This window comes from Aythya marila (genome assembly GCF_965140915.1).
Source record: "Aythya marila genome assembly, chromosome: 1".
Taxonomy (NCBI): domain Eukaryota; kingdom Metazoa; phylum Chordata; class Aves; order Anseriformes; family Anatidae; genus Aythya; species Aythya marila.
In genome coordinates this window covers 26641837-26661697 of record NC_139042.1, presented here as the reverse complement: position 1 = coordinate 26661697, position 19861 = coordinate 26641837, and the positions used below count along the sequence as shown (strand labels likewise).

The 19861-nt window shown below is 36.9% G+C and overlaps 1 protein-coding gene across 1 annotated transcript in view; it reads right to left on the bottom strand.

The window, feature by feature from the left end:
• Positions 1-777: 777 nt before the first annotated feature.
• Positions 778-19861, bottom strand: part of FREM2 (FRAS1 related extracellular matrix 2) — a 126252-nt gene continuing 107168 nt past the window's right edge. The window contains exons 17-24 of the mRNA XM_082768624.1: positions 15815-16007; positions 13931-14035; positions 12632-12759; positions 12407-12541; positions 8179-8305; positions 6018-6205; positions 5749-5895; positions 778-4552 (exon numbers count right to left, since the gene is read on the bottom strand). Coding sequence (XP_082624750.1) covers positions 4040-4552; positions 5749-5895; positions 6018-6205; positions 8179-8305; positions 12407-12541; positions 12632-12759; positions 13931-14035; positions 15815-16007 — 1536 coding nt within the window. The 3' untranslated portion in view covers positions 778-4039. The remainder of the gene's footprint in view (positions 4553-5748; positions 5896-6017; positions 6206-8178; positions 8306-12406; positions 12542-12631; positions 12760-13930; positions 14036-15814; positions 16008-19861) is intronic.

The following is a 19861-nucleotide window of genomic DNA, read 5'->3' as shown; positions in this document are numbered from 1 at the left end:
TGAAGGGAAAGCCATACTGGACTTTGTGGAGCATGCTCGGACACCTTATAGTAGTATTATAACTGCACTAAGTGCTGGAATGAACGTGGACATGACTTAACTGCCATGGACAATCGCTGAGTGGGAAATTAATGCCCTTTGATCTATTGACAGTGCTATAGTCTTGTGACCAGATTCTTCACTGATTTACATCATCTGTAGCTGTTTGCATTGAAGCAGGACAAAACCACGTTCGGTCTGATTTGCAGTGGCAGAAATCACAACACAGAGCTCACAGACATTACACTGCATGGTCCAGTTTAGTCTAAGGAACTGAGTGCATATATAAGCACAAAATCCACATGAACAAGCCTAGATAGTAGAAGGGGACAGACATGGTAATGCACAGGAACATGACATTCAAGACTTGCAGCCTCACTGTTGATATCTACGTGTCTAGAAGTTTCTGATGTTCTGTAATTGGAAGAAAAATCCCTCTCTGAGCCATGAGCACACAACCCCAGTGATTAAAAAGCAACTCCTGTGCTGAGCACTTCATGACCAGAAAGCAAATGCTTCAGGAACAAAGCAGTGAGATTGATTATAAACACAGCAGTAAGTTTATGTCCCTCTGTCGGTGTGAGAAATTATTTTTTCTTAATACTGCATTACAGACCAGTCTCCACTATGTGACATTTTCACACAGATTTTAGATTAGTAACCAAAACAGAAGTAGTTTTATTTGTTTCCTGATACAAATGCCAAATATCATAGCCATAGACATGCACAAGAAATTGTTCCAAATAAATATTCGTGGAAAGATTTCTGACAACTTGATAACAAATTTAAACACAGTAGGTATTGTATAAAGGGTTTAACAAATGGTATTACTGCTAGCAGAATATGTATCTTCAGGGAAAAGAAGATTGAATACATAATCTGGAAATAGATTAAATATATATATATATATATATAATATGTTCAGTTTATTGCATGGATAGATAAATGTTAACATATTTGTGCACATAACTTGGAACGAGGCACTTATTCAGGTTAGTATAAACAAGGCCACTTGTTAAGTAGAAAGAAAAATGTTAATAAGCCTCCAAAACATCTTGCTGAAATCCAAAACCTTGAAGCCATAATAACAAAGGCATGCTGTTACAGATGTACTTATAGTTCACTGAATTGTAAGAAATCCAATTTCTTAAGAATGGGACAAATCCGGCAGGCCTTACTGAAAACATTGGGATTTTTTTTTCCCAGGCAGAGGACTTTGATATCTGATTCAAGACTCTCACTCATTCGTATTCAGCTTTTCAGTTTGCCTTGTGTTTTTCTTTGTTATCAGCAGTTTGCACAATTTTTTATATATTGTTTGAAAAATGTTTGTCTGATAATCCCCATCAATCTGAATGGTTTGCAGAGCTGTAATCAGATACTATTCAAAGCAATGATCAAGTTGTCTACCAGGCTCAATACTTGGCTCGTAGAACACATGCTTTTTTGATATGGTTTAATTAAAAGAAATAATAATAATTAAAAAAAAAATAAGAAAAAGATTTTGCCTGCAAGAAATTTTAATATTTCTGTCTGTTAAAATTCAAAAGCAGAAAAATAGCTCTACTGATAAACACCTAATTTCTGTATTTATTATATATATATTTTAAAAGATCTTCTCTGCTTACACAAAACAGGCATTTTATAAATATTAAAATGTTCTATTATTTACATGTGTCCCATTTTACTGTAGAATCATTGACTGCTACTATCCAAACACATAGGTTATAGGAGACAAATTCTGCATTTCTTATTATTGTAGTGGTTTCATATACACGCACAAAGGCAAATTTGATCCTAAGGTTACAATCACAACTTAGTTCTAAGCTTTACATATAAAACATATCCGTGGGTTAAGTCTTTGATCAATCTTGCACACATAATACATGGCTCACAAAACCAGGAACTGCATTAGAAGACCAAATTAATGTCAGGTGACTAGGGGAAAGGTCTAATGCACTGGGCATGTCTTATGGATAAATGTTTCAGGCTAGAACTCAGATTAATTAAAATAAAAGATGACTGCATGACTTTAATAATGTAGTTTGACCCTTAGGTTGCTGAAAACATCTTTCAATTAAGCAGTCTGAATAACAGTCTTCAGAAAAAGAAAAAAAAAAAAAAAAACAAAAAAAAAAACAGAAAAAAATAGTATGGATTCTGCCCTGATTCACTTGCTGAAAAAATGATGGAAACGTGTGAAATGAGTGAAATCCTAATAATATAAATCCAAAGCAAGAAATATAAGCGTGAGTCCCTCTGTGGGCATATTCACACCATACCACGAACCATGACCCAGACCTTCCCGGGAGAGCTGACCTCCACATTTCTGAGCCTTATGGCTCAGAGGTCAGGTCTAACTGTGCTTGCAGAGCACCGCAGCCAGGCTAGGAAGCTTTTCGGACAGATTTTTAGCTCAGTGGCAGCATTGTGTGCTAGCTGCCAGGCTGCTTGCAAGCTGGATCCTGGCAACTCAGATCTCTACAACATGGTCCCCAGAATGCCGAATTCTGGAGGTACTGAGGCTTGAAGACTGGTGGCTGCCTGCACTCAGCAGCACAGACAGTGGAAAAGATCAGGTTGTTCAGCAACAATCTCAATAGCCTGCTTCTGGTTTTACATAGTTCATATAGTTGAATTCCACTGACTGGAAAGGATTTACTCATATTAAATGCTAGTGGGACAAATGGGATGACCTATCTTGAAGGTTATATAACTTCCATGGCGAAGCATTAGGCAGGATATCTTTGGGGAAGAAAAGGTCTTGCTTGGATAAGAGCTGACATGGGACACTGCTGATCCAAACTTTTGTGAGACATCAAGTTGTCAAATGATCTAAATCAGGAAGACTGATAAAAAAATTAGAATGACTCTTTTGAAAGCAGTCACTTGTTAAAAAAAACAGCCCAACAATGACCCAGCATGTTTGTCAAGATGTGTTATGATTATACAGTAATAAATACTACTTGATTCAATCATGTTATTTTTTTTCTTCACTTTGTTGCTATTTAATACAGCAACTGACAATCACACACTGGATTAAGTACCATGATTCCTAGGCTCAGTTCATGCAGAACCTTGTCCTCTGCATTTTGAATCTAACACTACCATCTTTTCTAGGTACTGAAATACTAATGCTTGCATTTTCCAGCAGTGGATATGCACTAGAAAATATAATTTACCTTACAAAACTTCCATGATCCATTATAAAATTAAGAAGACTTAAGTGTCCAGTTCCTGTGAAAAACAAAATTCCTTCTCAATTTGTTGTATTCTTTGGCTTTATATAAACATAAATAAGGAAAACATGAGGGAAAAAAAAGATCAAATTAAATAGCTGAATAAGAATTTGCAGAAAAGAGTATGTATTGCTTTCTGTGACATGCAACTGATTATAATGTTATGCTGTCTAATCTAGCTGTCTTTTGAAAAAGTTCATTTAAACACAAGGAAAAAAATAATCACCAGTATAGCTTAAATGAAGTAAAAGGCTTACAGGAGGGAGGATTCATGCCTGAAGCATTTTATCACCTTTCAGCCTAGCTGTAGACATTGAGTTCTTTGTGAAAAACAGTACAAAATTAACTGAAGAGTGTAAGGATTCTACCTCTCAAGTATTCTGTGTTTCTAAAAAAAAGATTTCCTCTCTTATTACAGACAGGATCTATAGCACCTTTGGATAGTTTCTTCTACTTTTTTGAAATGTCAGCAGATACAAAACCAAACCAAATCTCTCCCTTACAATGCAGCTCCTTGAATTCCTGCTAAAGATTAGTGCATGATATAAGAACGTCATGATAACCTTTCGTGCAAAGTGGGAGAGTCAGTATAGATTCTTCTATCGTTGATAGAGGCAGCAAGAGTTCAGGATAAAAAATTTCAAGTACACCTAGAAGCACCTTTTATGAGTCACCATGATCTGCTGCTAACAAAGTGCAGTTCAAGTTTGTTTTGAGGCACCCTGGATGGAGACTTTGGCTTGAATCCTGTGGTCTTGGGATCAAACCTCAGAGCTGTCGCTGGTATAATTGTCTGGTAGCATCATTGGTTCATTGCTGCCTGACTTCTTTGCGGCTTCCTTCTTCTCAGAATTTTGTCTCCGTTTTAGCAGCAAAATGATGATTGCAATTAAGCAGATGGCAAGGAAAATGGCAGCAGCTCCACCAACAATTGTGACTATGTTGACCCCTGAGCTCGGGTTATTCAGTTCTCTGGGGAGTACACCATTGACCACAACCTCCCTTTGAGTGACCTGTTTCTTGCTGGTGCGATCTAGTGCTATGTGCTGTATGTTTGTTCCTCGGTTGTTTTCTACTCCAATGTCTTTTGCAAGCTCTGGAGCTCCCGCAGCTCCTCTCTTCTGACGTCTCTGTGTGGATGCTCCTTGGCTTCCTCCAATAAAGAGTGAGTGGTACTGATGCTCTACGCTTCTTTTGCCGATTCCACGGTTAGCATTCTCTTTTGAACGTACAGTGTAGATTGTATGGACATACCACTCCCTACCCAAAGACACCTAGAAAGACATGTATTTTGTTTTTAAACACAAACATGCATAATCTGGACAGTGCTATAAACAGAGGAAATAAATCACCACTTTATATTGATTGTCTGGACAGAACTCTCAAAAACACGCACAGATAAAAACCACTATGTGCCAAACAGCCCCAGACAAGCCACGCTTTCTGCCAAAATTTTAAGAGGGTGTAGAGGGGATAGTGTCCATTCTTCTCCATAGCTAGACTCTATGGCTACCAGTGGTTGCCCCTAGCTTCTGTTATTGTGAAAAGAAAGCAACATATTTTCTATTTTATTAATTTCTCCAAATGTTTTTCAGGACACACCGTTGTTTCTTTATATTATCATTCTTTTGACAGAATGAGGGCAAAAAATTAGTGCATTATTGCAAATGGATTCTTTAAATAAAAAATGAGGCAACAGTTTCATAGGGACAGTTTATGAAAACCTTTTTATGTTATTAAGAAGACTGTTCTGTTAAATATTCCACTGTTTACAATGGGACTCAAGACTGAAAGGCCAGGATTAGGATTAAAGTCTCCTAAGCATTTTTTGTAACATACTTTTCAGTTTTGCATGTACTTTTGCAAATACTAAGGAGAAGATAAATACTGAAGAGATAACTGCTGGCTGGATCATATAGATCTAAAGGATGAAAGCAAACAACTGAACAATTATATGGAATTAAGAAATAGGTGTACCCTTTAGTTTTCAATTTCATGATTTCCAATGCTTAGGTATTTTGCAGTGTGCATGTTTGTGAGAATGACTTGCACAGAAAATGCTGAACATCAATCAGATTTTGATGAAGTTCGCTATAAATGTTTATGTTTGTTGTTGTGTTTTTTTTTTTTTTTTTTTGTCTTAGACAAGTGATGTGCAGGAATAAAACAATGCTGTGCAACAAGAAACTTATGCTTTTAGAGGAAATGTTTAACTATCATTGGTATAATTTCTTGGTAGACTACAGAATTAAAGAGAAGAAAAGCGTATTATCCCTATAGGAATCTTTTAATAAGTAATCCAGATTTTTCATCTAGAAATTTGTAAGCATTTATAATCCTGTTTAACTGTACTGAAATCACAATAAATCTTTCTGTTGACTTCAACATGACTTAAACTTAAAAACACTTCTTTTGCAAGAGTTTCTTTTTTTGGTTCAGTGCTCTTGTTACCAAGGTACAGAAAACATACCTGAAACAGGGGAGTTGAGTCCACTTTAAATCCATCAGAACCTGGTTGTTTTACTAAAGAAATTGCTTCAGGATCATCTATGGCAAGTTTTGCATTAAAAAGCACATTTCCAAAGCTTGTGGCTTGTGTCTCTGGTTGAGCTTTGTCCTACATGGTCATACAGGAAAAAAAAAACATATTTGTAAAACACAGATTTATTTCTTCTGAGTTGTTTTTACATAAAAAAGAAGTGATAAATATATGCATTCTCCCAGAATTAGAACACTTACGACAATCTTAAATCTGTACAGAAGGGATGGAGAATCAGCAAGGCACCCATATTCAGTGTTGGATGGATTATATTTGGGTACATATCCATCCGCTCCTGTGCACAGGAAAACCTTCTCAATGTTGCAGTAGAAGGAATCACCCAGGTTCTGCACTGGATCCACCATCACCCGACCATAAATGATATCACCTGTAAGGAATGCAAGTGGTTCACATCCTATTACACTGGAACATTTAGCATAATAGTGAGGCTAAATAAAAAAGCCTAGTCAAGAAGCTTAGTGCAGGGTAATCTGACTGCAGTTTTTGGTCACCTCAAAGGTCCAAGCTGAAGATTCCCAGTCTGCCTACAGCTATACCCAGAGTCTATTTCAGACAACTTGCTACCCAGCTTCCACCACAGGGTGTTGTCAAAGGTTATGATCAGAACACATGCTCTTCCTCACACTCTGGGCCATATAACAGCAGTAGTTGATCATTTGTTGTTGCTGTAACTTGAACCAGTTCAAAGGCTGCTTTAAATACTGGACTATATTCAGGTCTTCATTCAAAAAATGACTTAAAGAAACATGTACTACTCTACAGCAAACTGGGATGGAGGTTTTGGTCTCCCAGCAATGCAACTTGTTGAAGAGATGTTTTTTAATTATGTCAGCAGAATTCTGTTCAGGCTGGATAAGAGTTTATTTATACTTGGTCAGACTGGCAGCATACTGTACAAGTGACATGAACATTATGAAAAGTAACAGAGGCATGTTCGGAGACTAGGCTCCCTACTGTGTAATTGCATTTCATCTGTCTGATAAGATTTAAGATAAAACATATTTGCAAGGCCCATACAAATAACCTGAGCCACTACTATGCAGGCAAGAAAAGTGTATTATGTACAGTGGTCAGTACACATGACAGAAAGTGATTAGGAAGGATGAGAATTTGGAGAAGGAAAGGAGAAGCGGTGCATTTTTTTTAACACAATTTGTAGTAACTGTAGACTTTGAGAGAAGACAGATACCTGCTGTTCAAGAGACTGTGCAAACTTATCAGAAAAAGACAGTCTTGGAGTCAAGATGTTGGCATTCTGATCAATCAGCAAAAGAGACACAGAAAAAGAGGAGAAAAATTGAGTGACTGCCTAGGTCATAGAAAATTCACCAATAGATGTACTGAGTGAAGCCCAGTTTTGGTCTTATGTTTCACACAAGGTTTTTCAAAAACTCTCTCTTCTAGAGGGTCTGGACACAGTACTAGGCAAGCAGGAATTCTGAGTGTTCATCCTAGCTTTGACTTTGATTTCTGTTCTGTTATCAACTGCACTGCACTGGGTGGACCCTGGCCAACACCCACTCAGCCTACCTTTCCCACAGAACACGTAGAAAATAGATGGAAAGTGAGAAAACTCATGAATTGAGCTAACGACAACCTAATAGGGAGAATAAAAGCTGCACAGACAGGCGAAACAATAGGAAGAATCCATTCATCATCAGATGTTTAACCATTTCCTGGAAAGCAGGGACTCAGCATGTGTAACGGTTACTTTGGGAAGAAAAACACCATAAGCATGAATGTCCCCCTAGCCTACTCCTCCTTTCCCTGAGCTTTTACTGCTCAGCATCACATTATACGGTATAAGATATCACTTTGGTCAGTTTGGGTCAGTTGTCCCAGCTATGTCACGATCCATCCCCTTCCAATCCCTGGCCCACTTGATGGAGGGCAGGGGGGAAGGAGAAAGCATTGAAACTGTGCTAGCAATAGACAAAACATTTGAGTGTTATCAACAATATTTTAGGCATAAATGCAAAGTACAGCACCATATGGGGTGCTTTGAAGAAAGTCAGCTCCATCTCAGCCAGACTCAGTATGTTAACCCACAACAAAAAGATTGTGTAACATTCACTTATCAAGTAGGAATGTTCTTAATATTAGCCAATGTTTATAAAGAGCTCAGTATATGAGAAATGGCATCAGTACTGTTACCCTTAGACATAACAGTTTCAGTGTAGATTGGCCAATAGCTCTTATGTAAAGTGTCAGGTGGGAAAGGCAAATGAAAAAGAACACAAGTGGCAAGTTAAACCCTTACTCCTAGCTTGTTTTGACTGAAACAGGATCCTGATAGTGTGGATTACATATTAGAGGTCTATGAACTGTGCACAATCTTACCTTCTGAGAAAGCAACATCACTTTCTTGCCCAAAGCCCATTGAGCCATCAGATAGCCATAGTGTCTTTTTGGAGAGGAGGAACATCTGGGTATTCAAGCTGAACTCAGCAGCCACTGGGTCACTAACCTAAAACACAACAGCATAAAGCTATTCAACAAGCATTCCTTAATCACTTTTAAAACACAACCCAATCTTCTCGTAGCATACATTGTTCATCAGCTCTGCATATCTACATAAAAGGAAACAGTTTAACCATAAAGTTTTCTTTGCACTAGAAATATATTGCTCTATATTTTACACACATATATTCTTTGGGTTATACATCTCCGTGATGTAGGATTCTAGGTTAATTTCTTCCCACCACATTTTTCCAAATCCCAGACAAGAAGGTGCCCAGGGTAACTTCTGTGTGTGGATAACACAAGGAAAATATTTCCCTCAATATCTAGTCTCCATTTAATTAAGCATCTTTTCTGTATCCCATTTTCATTCTAATATTCAAGTCCCACCTCTGATTCTCTACCAGTTATTTGAAAGTTTTAGTTCTTCTGATGCGCCATAGGGTATCAGTATATTTATCTCAGATCATACATGTGAAAAATGTGAAAATCATTTAAGCATGTTTTATGATAACTTTTGTCTTCATATATTCAACACAGTTATCTATGATTTTTCTTGATTACACTACAAGAAAACAATAAAACAATACTATCAGAAGCAGGTTCTTATTGGGCCATATAATTCATAAAGTAGAAGGCAACCTATACAGAGAAAAACCATAATAAAAAGTAAAGAACATAATGAACAGAAGCACTGGAGAGCACAGTTCAAAAAGATGAAAAAAAAAAAAAAAAAGATAAAAGAACAAGAGTCCACTAAACAAAAAGAACAAGAGTCCACCAAACAAATAAGAAAAACGCTCAAAAATTCTCACAGATATATGTTTATAAATGTGGAAAGGAAGGACAGAAAACACTAATGAAAACATTCTTGCCAGCCCTTGTACAAGGTGTTGATGGAATGAGATATAATAATATCAATAGAAACTACTGCCACAAGTTATGTGTGCTTATTCTTCTTCAAATCCCTTTCCCACAATATAGTCCCAAAACTGTCAAAGCAGCAGGATTTGGCAAGAAGAATATATAGCTGAAACATTTTTATAAACTCACTGCCACTCTTCGTAAAAATGAACCCTACCCCGATAGCCTTTTCATAGAAATAATAATAATTAAAAAATAATTTCCTATCTTTTTGGAATGTCTTCTGAATGCCTGGATTCAGGCTATTGGGTTGCAATTCCACAGCTTCAAATACCTGACTGACAGCTGGTTTCCAGCTGTGGATCTGAAAAAAAGTCAAGCATGGCCTCATCAAGATCTTCCTTGGCAGAATAAATGTCTACTGAGCTGGAAACAAAAAGTTTCCAGCTAAAGGCACTGGGCTTCAGCCACACTCTTTACAACAATGGTAACAGCAATGGCCTGGGTAAATATTATGCATGTGGCTGCAAATACATCCCTTAGGCACCCTTTTTAAAGACACCATTTTTGTTTCAGCTTTACACGTAAGTCTCAGTGCTGCCAGTGGCAGATCCACAGCTGCAATTTATAGCAGTAGTTGAAATGCAATTATTTTCATTAGAAATGCAGGTTGGATGCTTTTCATGTACAGGACGTCCCAGAGTGAGATAGTGATAATGCAATACTCAGTGTTAAGGGATACTTTCTTCCCTCTTCAGGGGCCACAGAAAGAAGAAAAAAGGAAATGGGCAGATATGTGATAAAGAAGGAAATATTGAACTAAAATCTTCAGAGGCAGAACACCAAAATATCTTTTCTACTTTATGTTTGCTTCTTAAAATGGCCTTTCACTCATGAACAGTGAAAGCAATAGTGAAAGAAATTAGATTACAAAGATTCCAAGAAGATGGAAAGTTTCATATTAAAAGTACTAAAAAGATAATTCAGTAGAGCAACTGGGGCACTAGAATGAGAAGTGGGAGAAACAACTCCAGAGGAGGTTTAATTTGGATATTAGGAAAAATTTATTCCCTGAAAGCATTGTGAAGGATTGGAACAGGCTGCCCAAGGAAGTAGTTGAGTCACCATCCCTGGAGGTCTTCAAAACATGTGTAGATGTTGCACTTAGGGACACAGTTTAACGGTGGACTTGGCAGTACTAGGTTAAAGGTTGGGCCAGATGATCATAGTGGTCTTTTCCAATGTAAATGATTCTGTGATTTCATCATTTGATTTTACAGTCAAAATAATTTTGATCTGGTTTTGAGACCTGCACTCACTGACTTCAGCGGGCCTGTGCAAGGTAGCATGTGCCTCCTAGTCTAAGAACCAGCATCACAGTGTGAACTTCCATGCTCACTTCTCCGTCTGATGTTTCTTATTTCTAAAACATGGATACTAATGCTTATTCATTTATGCAGAATGCCTAAAAATCTTATTGGAACGTGCTTTAAGTCCACATATTCTTTCAATCTGTGATCAAAGGGAACAATATGAAGGGAAGCAAAATTTCCCGAATTCCTTTTACTGTGCGCATCTCAAGTAAAAGAGTTGGTCTTGATGAAAATTACTGGTGATGGGGACTAACTGGTCACAGTTCCTTGGCATTTATGACTCTGTTGCAATTTTGCACCTAATTTTAATTTACGTACATGAAACTTGCATAGTCTTTTTTTTTTTTTTTTTTTTTTTTTTTTAATTAGAGCTTTTATTAAAGCTTTATTTGATATCATAAACCCTATAGTAGCCATTTTATTTTCCCAAGGCAGTTCTCACAACTTGAGAAATTTGTTCCTTAGGCTTCTTTTAAGTAAGATAGGTTTCCAGCCCTATCTATACTTTAGATAGAATTAGGTCTCTCCCTAAGCTATTTTGCCAATTATTTTTGCAATTATTTTTTGTTCTTTCAAATTTTCTTAACATTATCAACATCTTTCCTGTTTTTATGAGGATCAGACACAAGATATGGTTCAGCACTGCTGTGAATAGCTTTAGAGCTCCTTGAAGCAGATTAGAAATGCCAGACGAAAGCCAAAGTGATGAACTAATATAAACCCCTTCTCCTCGACCCCACCCCAGCCATTCTTTTTTTTTTTTTTTTTTCCAAAATGCTTTGCTGGTTTAATTCTGAAAAGGCAGGTTTCATGTCAGATCATGTATCGTCTCTCTGTTTCACCAGGATTTAATGCCATATCAGTAATCATCTGTTCTCCCATAGCTGGCATAATGCCAAATAAAAGCATAAAGACTGCATACATTCTCTTGTGTACTCTGGCTAATTCAACAGGAAAGTGATTGTGTATCCCTGACTGATCTGGGTTGTATTTATACTGTAAGATGATCCAATAGCATACATCTATACTATTAATGAGCATGAAACCACAGCCACATTGTTCCAGTATTGGTTTTATTGGCTCCAAATACAAAAGTGACAAGACTTCCTCCTTACATATCCCAAGGTCATGCTTACCCTTTTGATAACACTGTAAAATGGTAGTTTATGTTCTGCTAACTATCCAACATGACCCCCAGATATTTTTCAGTCACTGCTTTCCACAGCAGTGTCCATTTCTCTATACATTATTAGAGAAATGTGAAATATATGCTGTGTGCCTGTCCGTAGGTTACCATGAGACCCATACTGCCACGGGTGGGATTTTTCTCACTTGCTTTCATGCCAGAGTCTTAAAACTAAGCATTTACCAGTGTAGGTTACCAGTACACAGTCAGTGAAGGAAGACCTTCCTTAGGATTGGATGAATCTTCCTCTGAAGGTTCCACTTGCAATACTAGAGACCTATCTCTGATCTTTGTGCCAGGTGAAAATTTTCTGATGATGGCATTATATTTTCTTAATTATCTGATAAAATTATTTCACAGCAAAAGTCAACACATAAGTAAAGAAATCCCTTAGGTTAGCTGATATTACAGTATCACCCAAATCAATGTCAATGAACTTTCTACTGGCTATTACAGAGGAATGGCCAAAGGTTATCACTGCATTGGGGTCAAAAATACATTTGTGCTCCTAAATTAGCTTTTCCAAGTTTCATAAGATTAGATAGATAGCAGGAGAGGGTATGTACTGTCCCACTAGTTTAGGAAGAGGTTTGTTGGTAAACAAGTAAATTCAATTTCTAGCACTATCACAATTTGAGAATTAAAATAAAAAGGAAACATGAAGAAGGCATCACTGGGAAGCTACCTGTTGGAATCGGATATCCAGATCAAATGTGATCGGCTCTCTAGGATTACAGATCACTGGTAGGCTGAACTCCTGATGTGGAGCAGTGGTACAAGCTATCAGCTTCACAGTGTACATTCCAGAATAGTCTCGAACCTTAGGGGGGGAAAGAGAGAGAGGTGTTGCACCAACATCCTAACCAATAGGCTGGGGCAGGAGAAGACAGAGCAAAGGATAAGGTTTTACCGCAAAATCTGAAACGAAGCTCCACTGCTGTACTGGCTGATTGTAGGTTGGCTCACTTCGGATGAGGCTGAGGCTGAATGTCAGGCCTGGGTGATCAGCTGACATAACCATGGAAGTTAGAGATGAAGCTAGAAACATACCAAGAGATAGATTTGTCACCTTTAGTGTTTCACTGTAGACTCTCAGAGACTGACAAACATTCCCAATAATTCATAAAATATAATGCCGTGGTTGATTCTTTTCGTGGTTAATTCTTTTACAGGGTACTGAGTTTTATTAACAAAAAGTAACAAAATCAATTACAGTCAACACAGCTAGGCCCCCTTGACTCTTGTTCCAGTGTCTATTCAACAGTTCCTTTTGGGCTACACAACCAGAACTGTATAAAGATTAAATCTAACAGAAAGGCAAAACAGTGAGAGTGGAATGGCAAGGATCTATAATCCCTACTGTTTTTAACTTGGAATGTCAGCCCAGGGAACAAAACATAATTTCTCTTAGCAGTGTAACTCTTTCAGCTCTACCATTTTTAGCACAAAAGCTAAAACTCTGAGGACAGCTGAGAAAAAGCAGAATCACTATGAAGGAGTTATACAGGTTAATAAAACTGAGTTAAACTAACAGAGATTTCTTAAAATGATTTTTTCCTTCCCATTATTGTTTGGCAGATTTAATTTAGTTAGATAATCTTTTCCATTGCCAGCATTCATGCTCAGACTTATGTCTGGACAGAGAGGCTTACACCTGTGATTATTCGGAATAAAGGCAGTGGGGTTTAAACAGATTAAATTGCAGGATCAGGTCCTCAGTAATAACTAATTGAATGGCAGTGAGAATGTTTTATTAACAGAGTGATACAACACTTTTACAAGACCTTTTCTTACTCTTTGCAAAAAGGTCTAAATAACATAGAAAGGTTGTGAATTGGAAAATAAATTTTAATCCTAAATCCCTAGGGCAACATACATAGATAGTTAATCTTAGCTTTTGGATTAAAAACATCTATTCATAGATCCCTAGTGGACAGAACTTCATGAAAAGGCTGATTTATGAAAGGTGAAGTGGAACTACTTGCTTTCTATCAAATTCAGATATATTTCATTAAATTTGAAAGTCTGAATACAGTCATCAATGACAGGTAAAAAGTCCCAACCAAAGAATGAATCCTTAGCTGGAGAGGCACAGTGCGTTAAAAATTCAGATTTCAGCAGCAGGAATAACAAAAATGAAAGATACAAAATTTTAGAGAGGTGTCTGTCTTTGTTTTTACAGCACTGCTAAACTGTAGATTAAGCTTACCCGGATGGGACATCACAAACAGACCATGAAACCGGGCTTCAGTCTTGAAGTTGACAACCAAGCGCCCCTCTTCACTAATACGCATGCTGGTTGGGTACAGAGAACCTGGCAGCAGAAGCCAATCAGTAAAGATCATTCCATTTGCAGATGACAAATAAAATCACACTTCTACAAAACACTGGCTCCAGTCTTTTCCTTTTCTTTTGTCTTATCAGCTGTTTGGGAAGGTTGGTATCTTTTGAGCTCACTTAACAAGAGTTGTCTTAAACAAGAATTTACATTGTGGGACCTAGAGTTTTCACAATGCTTCAGTTTTCCAAAGTACATACTTCCCTGCAAAGCCATGGTTTTACATATGTTATCACTGTTAGAGCATGTTATGCTATCATACAAGAGCATCATCACACTGATGCTCTTGTAGTCTGAGGAAAGTCCACAGGATAGATGGCAGTTGTATTTAGGAATAGCATGCCAGGAGGTTCAGTAGAAGGGAAAATACTTTTGTTTTCACCAGAGATTCAAGCTGATTTCTACCAATAAAAGCTGTGTCAAAGATGCTCTTTATGAGTGCCTCCCTGCCTATTGTCCCAAGGCAGCACCCACCAGCATTGTGGCAGTAGCAGTAGTTGTGGCTTCCATGGTAGTCTGCTTATGGGTACGTGCATCAGTGAAACTCATTCTGATGGGCTTTGTATTACTGGAGATTTCTGGCACTGTAGTAACTCTCAGTAATCCTGCCCAAATGGGACTGGTAAATGTTGGGCATCTGCCCTCCACTACCTCAGTGTGTTTATCACGTGTTTTGTACTTCTTGTTTTCAAAGACAGCTGCTGATGTTCAGTATCTCCACAGACGGGGCCACCAGCTTCTTAAGCAGACAAATAAAAAATTAAAGCATCAAAGGCGAGAAAATAGTGGCATATATGAACCACATAACTGCTGAGACTGAGGATTAGATCTGGCTCTTATCTGGTGACTGATAAGATTTGTGGCATGTGGCTTATTTTTTAGGCATGGCCTGGTTCATTCCTCAGTTACATTCATTCTTCATGCACTGCAGATTGCCTTTGTCACTGCATTTCCTGCTCTTACCATGAGGACAGAAATTGAGAAGCAATGACTTCTGCAGTTTAGACACAGAGTTTGCAGAAACAAAAACGCTTGATGTTCAAACAAGGGTTCTGAGATTGTGTAAGTGTACATACATAACTATAGCTGGTTTCACCTGTATTCTACCTAAGGTAGGGACAGATATGGAACAACAAAAGCTTAATTCTGGGCACTGCTATGTAAATTTGTATATGAAGAGCAAAGCAGCACATACATGCCAGTACACATGTTAAAATTTCACAGATATCTGTACGTCGTTTAAAAAAAAATAAATCAATTTTCTTCAAAGATAAATTCTCTAATGATAGATTTGACGTGTTAACTAACTATAGTCACATCATTTATCATCAGTTTCTATTAAATTTAAAGAATGTTTTACTTATACAGTTTACTACTCTAAAGCATAGGACAGGTTATTATACCCATTATGCATTTCTGTTTCTTTTGAATGTTTCACAATGAATGCTTTTAAAATATCAAAACCAAAAAGTTAATTTTGTGTACTTGAGACACAACAAAGCAGTTATTTTCCCTTGCAATAAAAAAATTGATATCAACTTAACATGGATTTTATAAACAACCCAATAGAGAATTTGGAGTGCTAGGCAACAACTGACTGTTTGCAACTGATAATAAAAGCAATTTTTAAAAGATTTTTTTTTTTTTTTTTTTTTTTTTTTTTTAGTATTAGAATGATTGAAAGGTTATCTAACTGTTTGCAAATTACATTCTCAGTAACAGAATGAGTCTGATTGAAAATAATCTGACACCCACCTTGGAGCTCTGCTTCAGGTGGGCTCCCAATCCCGTCCTTCCACAGGATGGCAGTATCATACACAAAAGTGAGCCTGAGCTCAGACTGCAGATCGAAATGCTGCCAGCCTCCTACACCCACCGGAGAGTGGAAAACGTAAGAGACATACAAGGGGACTCTCAATGTGACATAGGACTGTACTAGGTTGAGAACCTACGAAAAGAAAAATGATTTCTTTAGGTTAGAGGTGAGGAAAGGCAGTATTATACAGGTAATTCTAATGCAAGAAAAATAGAAGACATAACTTGAAATAAATATTGTGGCTGAATCATATTTCAATAGGTTTCATCTGAGCTTAGAGCCTTTGAAGTTCCCTTTTTGTATTTCAAACTGAGTATGAATTCTGATACATAAACCCCTAAATTCTGACTCTTCATTTTTATTTTTGTAAGTACATAAATAACGTCTACATCTTAACTCTTCAGAAATTTTTAAAATATTCTTTTGCATTTGCTCTATCCTTCCCCCATAACTAACTCTTTTGCTTACACTCTTTTGTAACCCTTCTGTAATAAGCTATACTGGAAGACCCTGAATTTGCTCAGAGGTCATTGCAAGACAGTCCTTGGACTGTACTTACTCAGCTCTGGAACTATTTCTTCCTTTGTGCATGGATAGCAGTGAGCATACTGCATGCAAATGCACAAATTTGTTTATCACTATCCAGAGGAACTAAAAATGATGTGCAATTTAACACAGATTTATAAGTAGACCTTCTATGAATATGTTGTACAAAACAGTAGCATTGATTACCAATTAATTATTATCAGATAATCAAAAAATCTCTCTATATAGCATATTTTGATCAAAACAAAACAAGAACAGTGTCAGTAAACTGTCAACTCTTAAGACAGCTCTTATATGATATATGAATCCATCCATTTTTGAAGCAACTTACAAATATTTTTCTATTCACATCTAATTGAAAATGTGCAATACAGATCCTTTTAGAACACTCTGGATTGTCTTACAAAGAGAAAGAAGGGAAAGCATTGAGATCATCTCCCAAAGGGAGAATTTCAAAAGCATAAGTGGTGTTAAACTCCCATTTACTTCCAGTAGAAACTGTGTACGTATCTGACATTTGTAATCTGAACATTTCCCCAGAGTGATTACCTTACAAGTTTTTAAAGAGTGTTTTTGCACTATTAATTAAAAAAAAATAAATAAATAAATAAATAAAAAAAAACAAAAGATCTTTACAAGCTATATAAAAAACAAACTGTTTTGGGGTTCACCCAGTGGCACATTAGGGGGCTGAATGTCCATTACCTTACAACTGTTTTACAAATGCTGGGCAAAACTTTTAATAATACCGTGGAATGACAAATTTACTGCCGGAACAAACTAACTACTCTGAACTAATAAAGGAGATCATTATAGCAAATGTTCATAGTTTCAACAGCCTACATTTTTACGCATGACACTTTTTGATTTACGTACTATGCTACCAAAACACTATCTGCTTACAATATGTGCATCATTCCATAAGATGTGTTAGCATTTAGACACTAAGCAGTCTGGAAATACACAATGCCATGCAGAAAAACAGCCTGGCAGGTAATATGAGACATTGCAGTTGTAGATGATTTTATATTAATTCTTCTTTGTTGGTTTTACACAAACACAATCAAGATTTTCTGTTTGGAACTATTTCGAATTTCTATATTAAAAGAGTTTTCTTTTCTATATTTGTATGAAAGACAAATTGAAGTTAGAAAATATTATCCTTCAGTCCTATTTAAATTGCACAGACAGGGGCAACTTAATCTTTGGGAACGTACGTGTATATCCAAACAATTATTTCAGATATGAATTTGCTAAATTATTCCAAATAACAACATAGAATGCTCATTTCTATCAAGAAAAATGCAGCTATGATGCAAATCTACAATGCATCTTGGCTTGTCCTTGATTCAGGAGTAACCTTGAAAATTTGTCATTTCCTAGAATGGTATCAAGAGCTAAATACAGTTGCTTGCATAAGAAATGTGTCGCTATTGAAAAGTCATCCCAGAAAAATACATTACCTCTTCTCTGTGCATTTGCTTCACATCTGTATGTTGTACAGGAAGAATTAGAAATTAAAGCCAAAGATCTGAAATTCAGTTTGCTTACAAGGATGAGGCAAAGATACATGGAAGAAGAGTTAATGTATGATCCTCTTGAAAAGAAGCATACATAATGCTTAGTGATAATGTAGAGGAGGACTGGAATATCACCCAGAGAGAAAGTAATGACCTTGAGGACTACAATAGTAGAACTGAGATTAAATTTTATAGTATACTTCAGTATACGGTAATAGAAACTAGTGACAAGGATTTCTGGCTGAAATGAAAGACATTGGTTAGAAAGAAAAGAAGAGAAAAAAATTTGGCATGTGAGTTGATCACATCATAACTATGACCTTCCTACCCTGCCCAAGTGATATGATCCTAAGATAAAATGAAGAATGGAGTGGAAATTAGAAGCATGCATGCCATTATTCAGAGTACTAGTGAGAGCTTATCTGGTACAGCTTTGATCATCCATGCTTGAAAAAGCCTAATTTGCATTGTAGACTGTAGAAAAAGGATCAACATAATCACAGGAATGGAAAAACTATTTTATGAGAAGAGACTAAAATAGCCGGCTTGCATAGTACAACAGAGGTTAAGAGGGACTCAGAAGTCTGTCTATATACATGTCAGGAAATGAATGGCAAAGGGTTTCTGATGATGAAAAATGATGCTGACATGGGCATAAGATGGACACGACAAATACAGCTTAGAAATCAGATGAATTTCTAACCCTCACTGTGGTGGTACTCAACAAGAATAGTGAAGCCACTAAATGCTACTAGTTTTTAGATTAAGTTTACCAGTTTGGAAACTCATTTATATAAAGAGTTAAGGCCTCTGACAGTAGTGACCTGAACAATGTGACCCACAAAACCTATTCTAGTTCAGTATCTTATGCCACTTTGAGTAAAAAAAACCTTCTTTCAAAGCTGTTCTTGATTATCCAGTATGAGGTATCACTGTTCGTGTACTCTGTACATGAAGAAATCCATTAATGGGGTCGTAAGCCACAATTTAGACTTGTTTTGCACCCATTCAATGTAAGCGCACTGTTAGGAAGCTCAGCTCATTTGTACTGGTGGAAATCTAGTAGTAAGATACCTTCTGGAGAAAGTCTGCCTGAAACACTGCTCCTTTGCCATATGTTACCACTGCTCTTCAGAAAAACCTGAAATTATAGTGCTAAGAAATTGACCATAGAATTTAGAAGACTCATTTTTTTTTATTTCTTTTTTTTTATATTTTTTATTTTTATTTTAGCAAAACTCATATGAGATGTCTGGGAAGTGGAGTTGCTTGCCCCAACCAAGGAATTTATTCATATGGATAGCATGTCTATATGCTTCCATCAGCATGGCTGCCTTTAAGTGTCATTCATGGCACATAGGGAGAGGAAGGAGCTCTTGTTAAACCAGCTGATTGTGTTTTTATGCACTCAGGTCCTTCTTGAGGCATTCATGGATTTATAGGTGTGGAGGAAAACCTGTATACTGATAGCCAAACAGATATTGAATAAATAGTTTACTTATATTAACAGTAACTTAAAGCTTACAAGGCCATCTCATTTTTTGCTGAAAAGCAAAATGCCACAAGGGGAAAATTACTCTTCAGTGGGCAGAACAGAAAAAAAATCTCAATACGCTACATGAAACACAAAGAACCTTCTTCATATAATAAAAATAAAAAATAAGGAAATTAACTGCAGAGGAAATCTGTCAGAGTCAGTGAGAAGAAGCCCCCAACAAGTGAATCAATGGAATGTGTCATGCAGATGGAGAAGCCTTGCTTCTCTAACCCTCTTAATAATGCTGTTTAGGCAAACATGAGAAAACATTCTTTCCATTGAGTTATCTTTATTTTCCAGCACTGCCTGCAAAGCCTATTGAGAGTAGCCAGCTGTTCATATTTTATCTCAATGTGACACTGATGAAACCAAAACGGCACTTA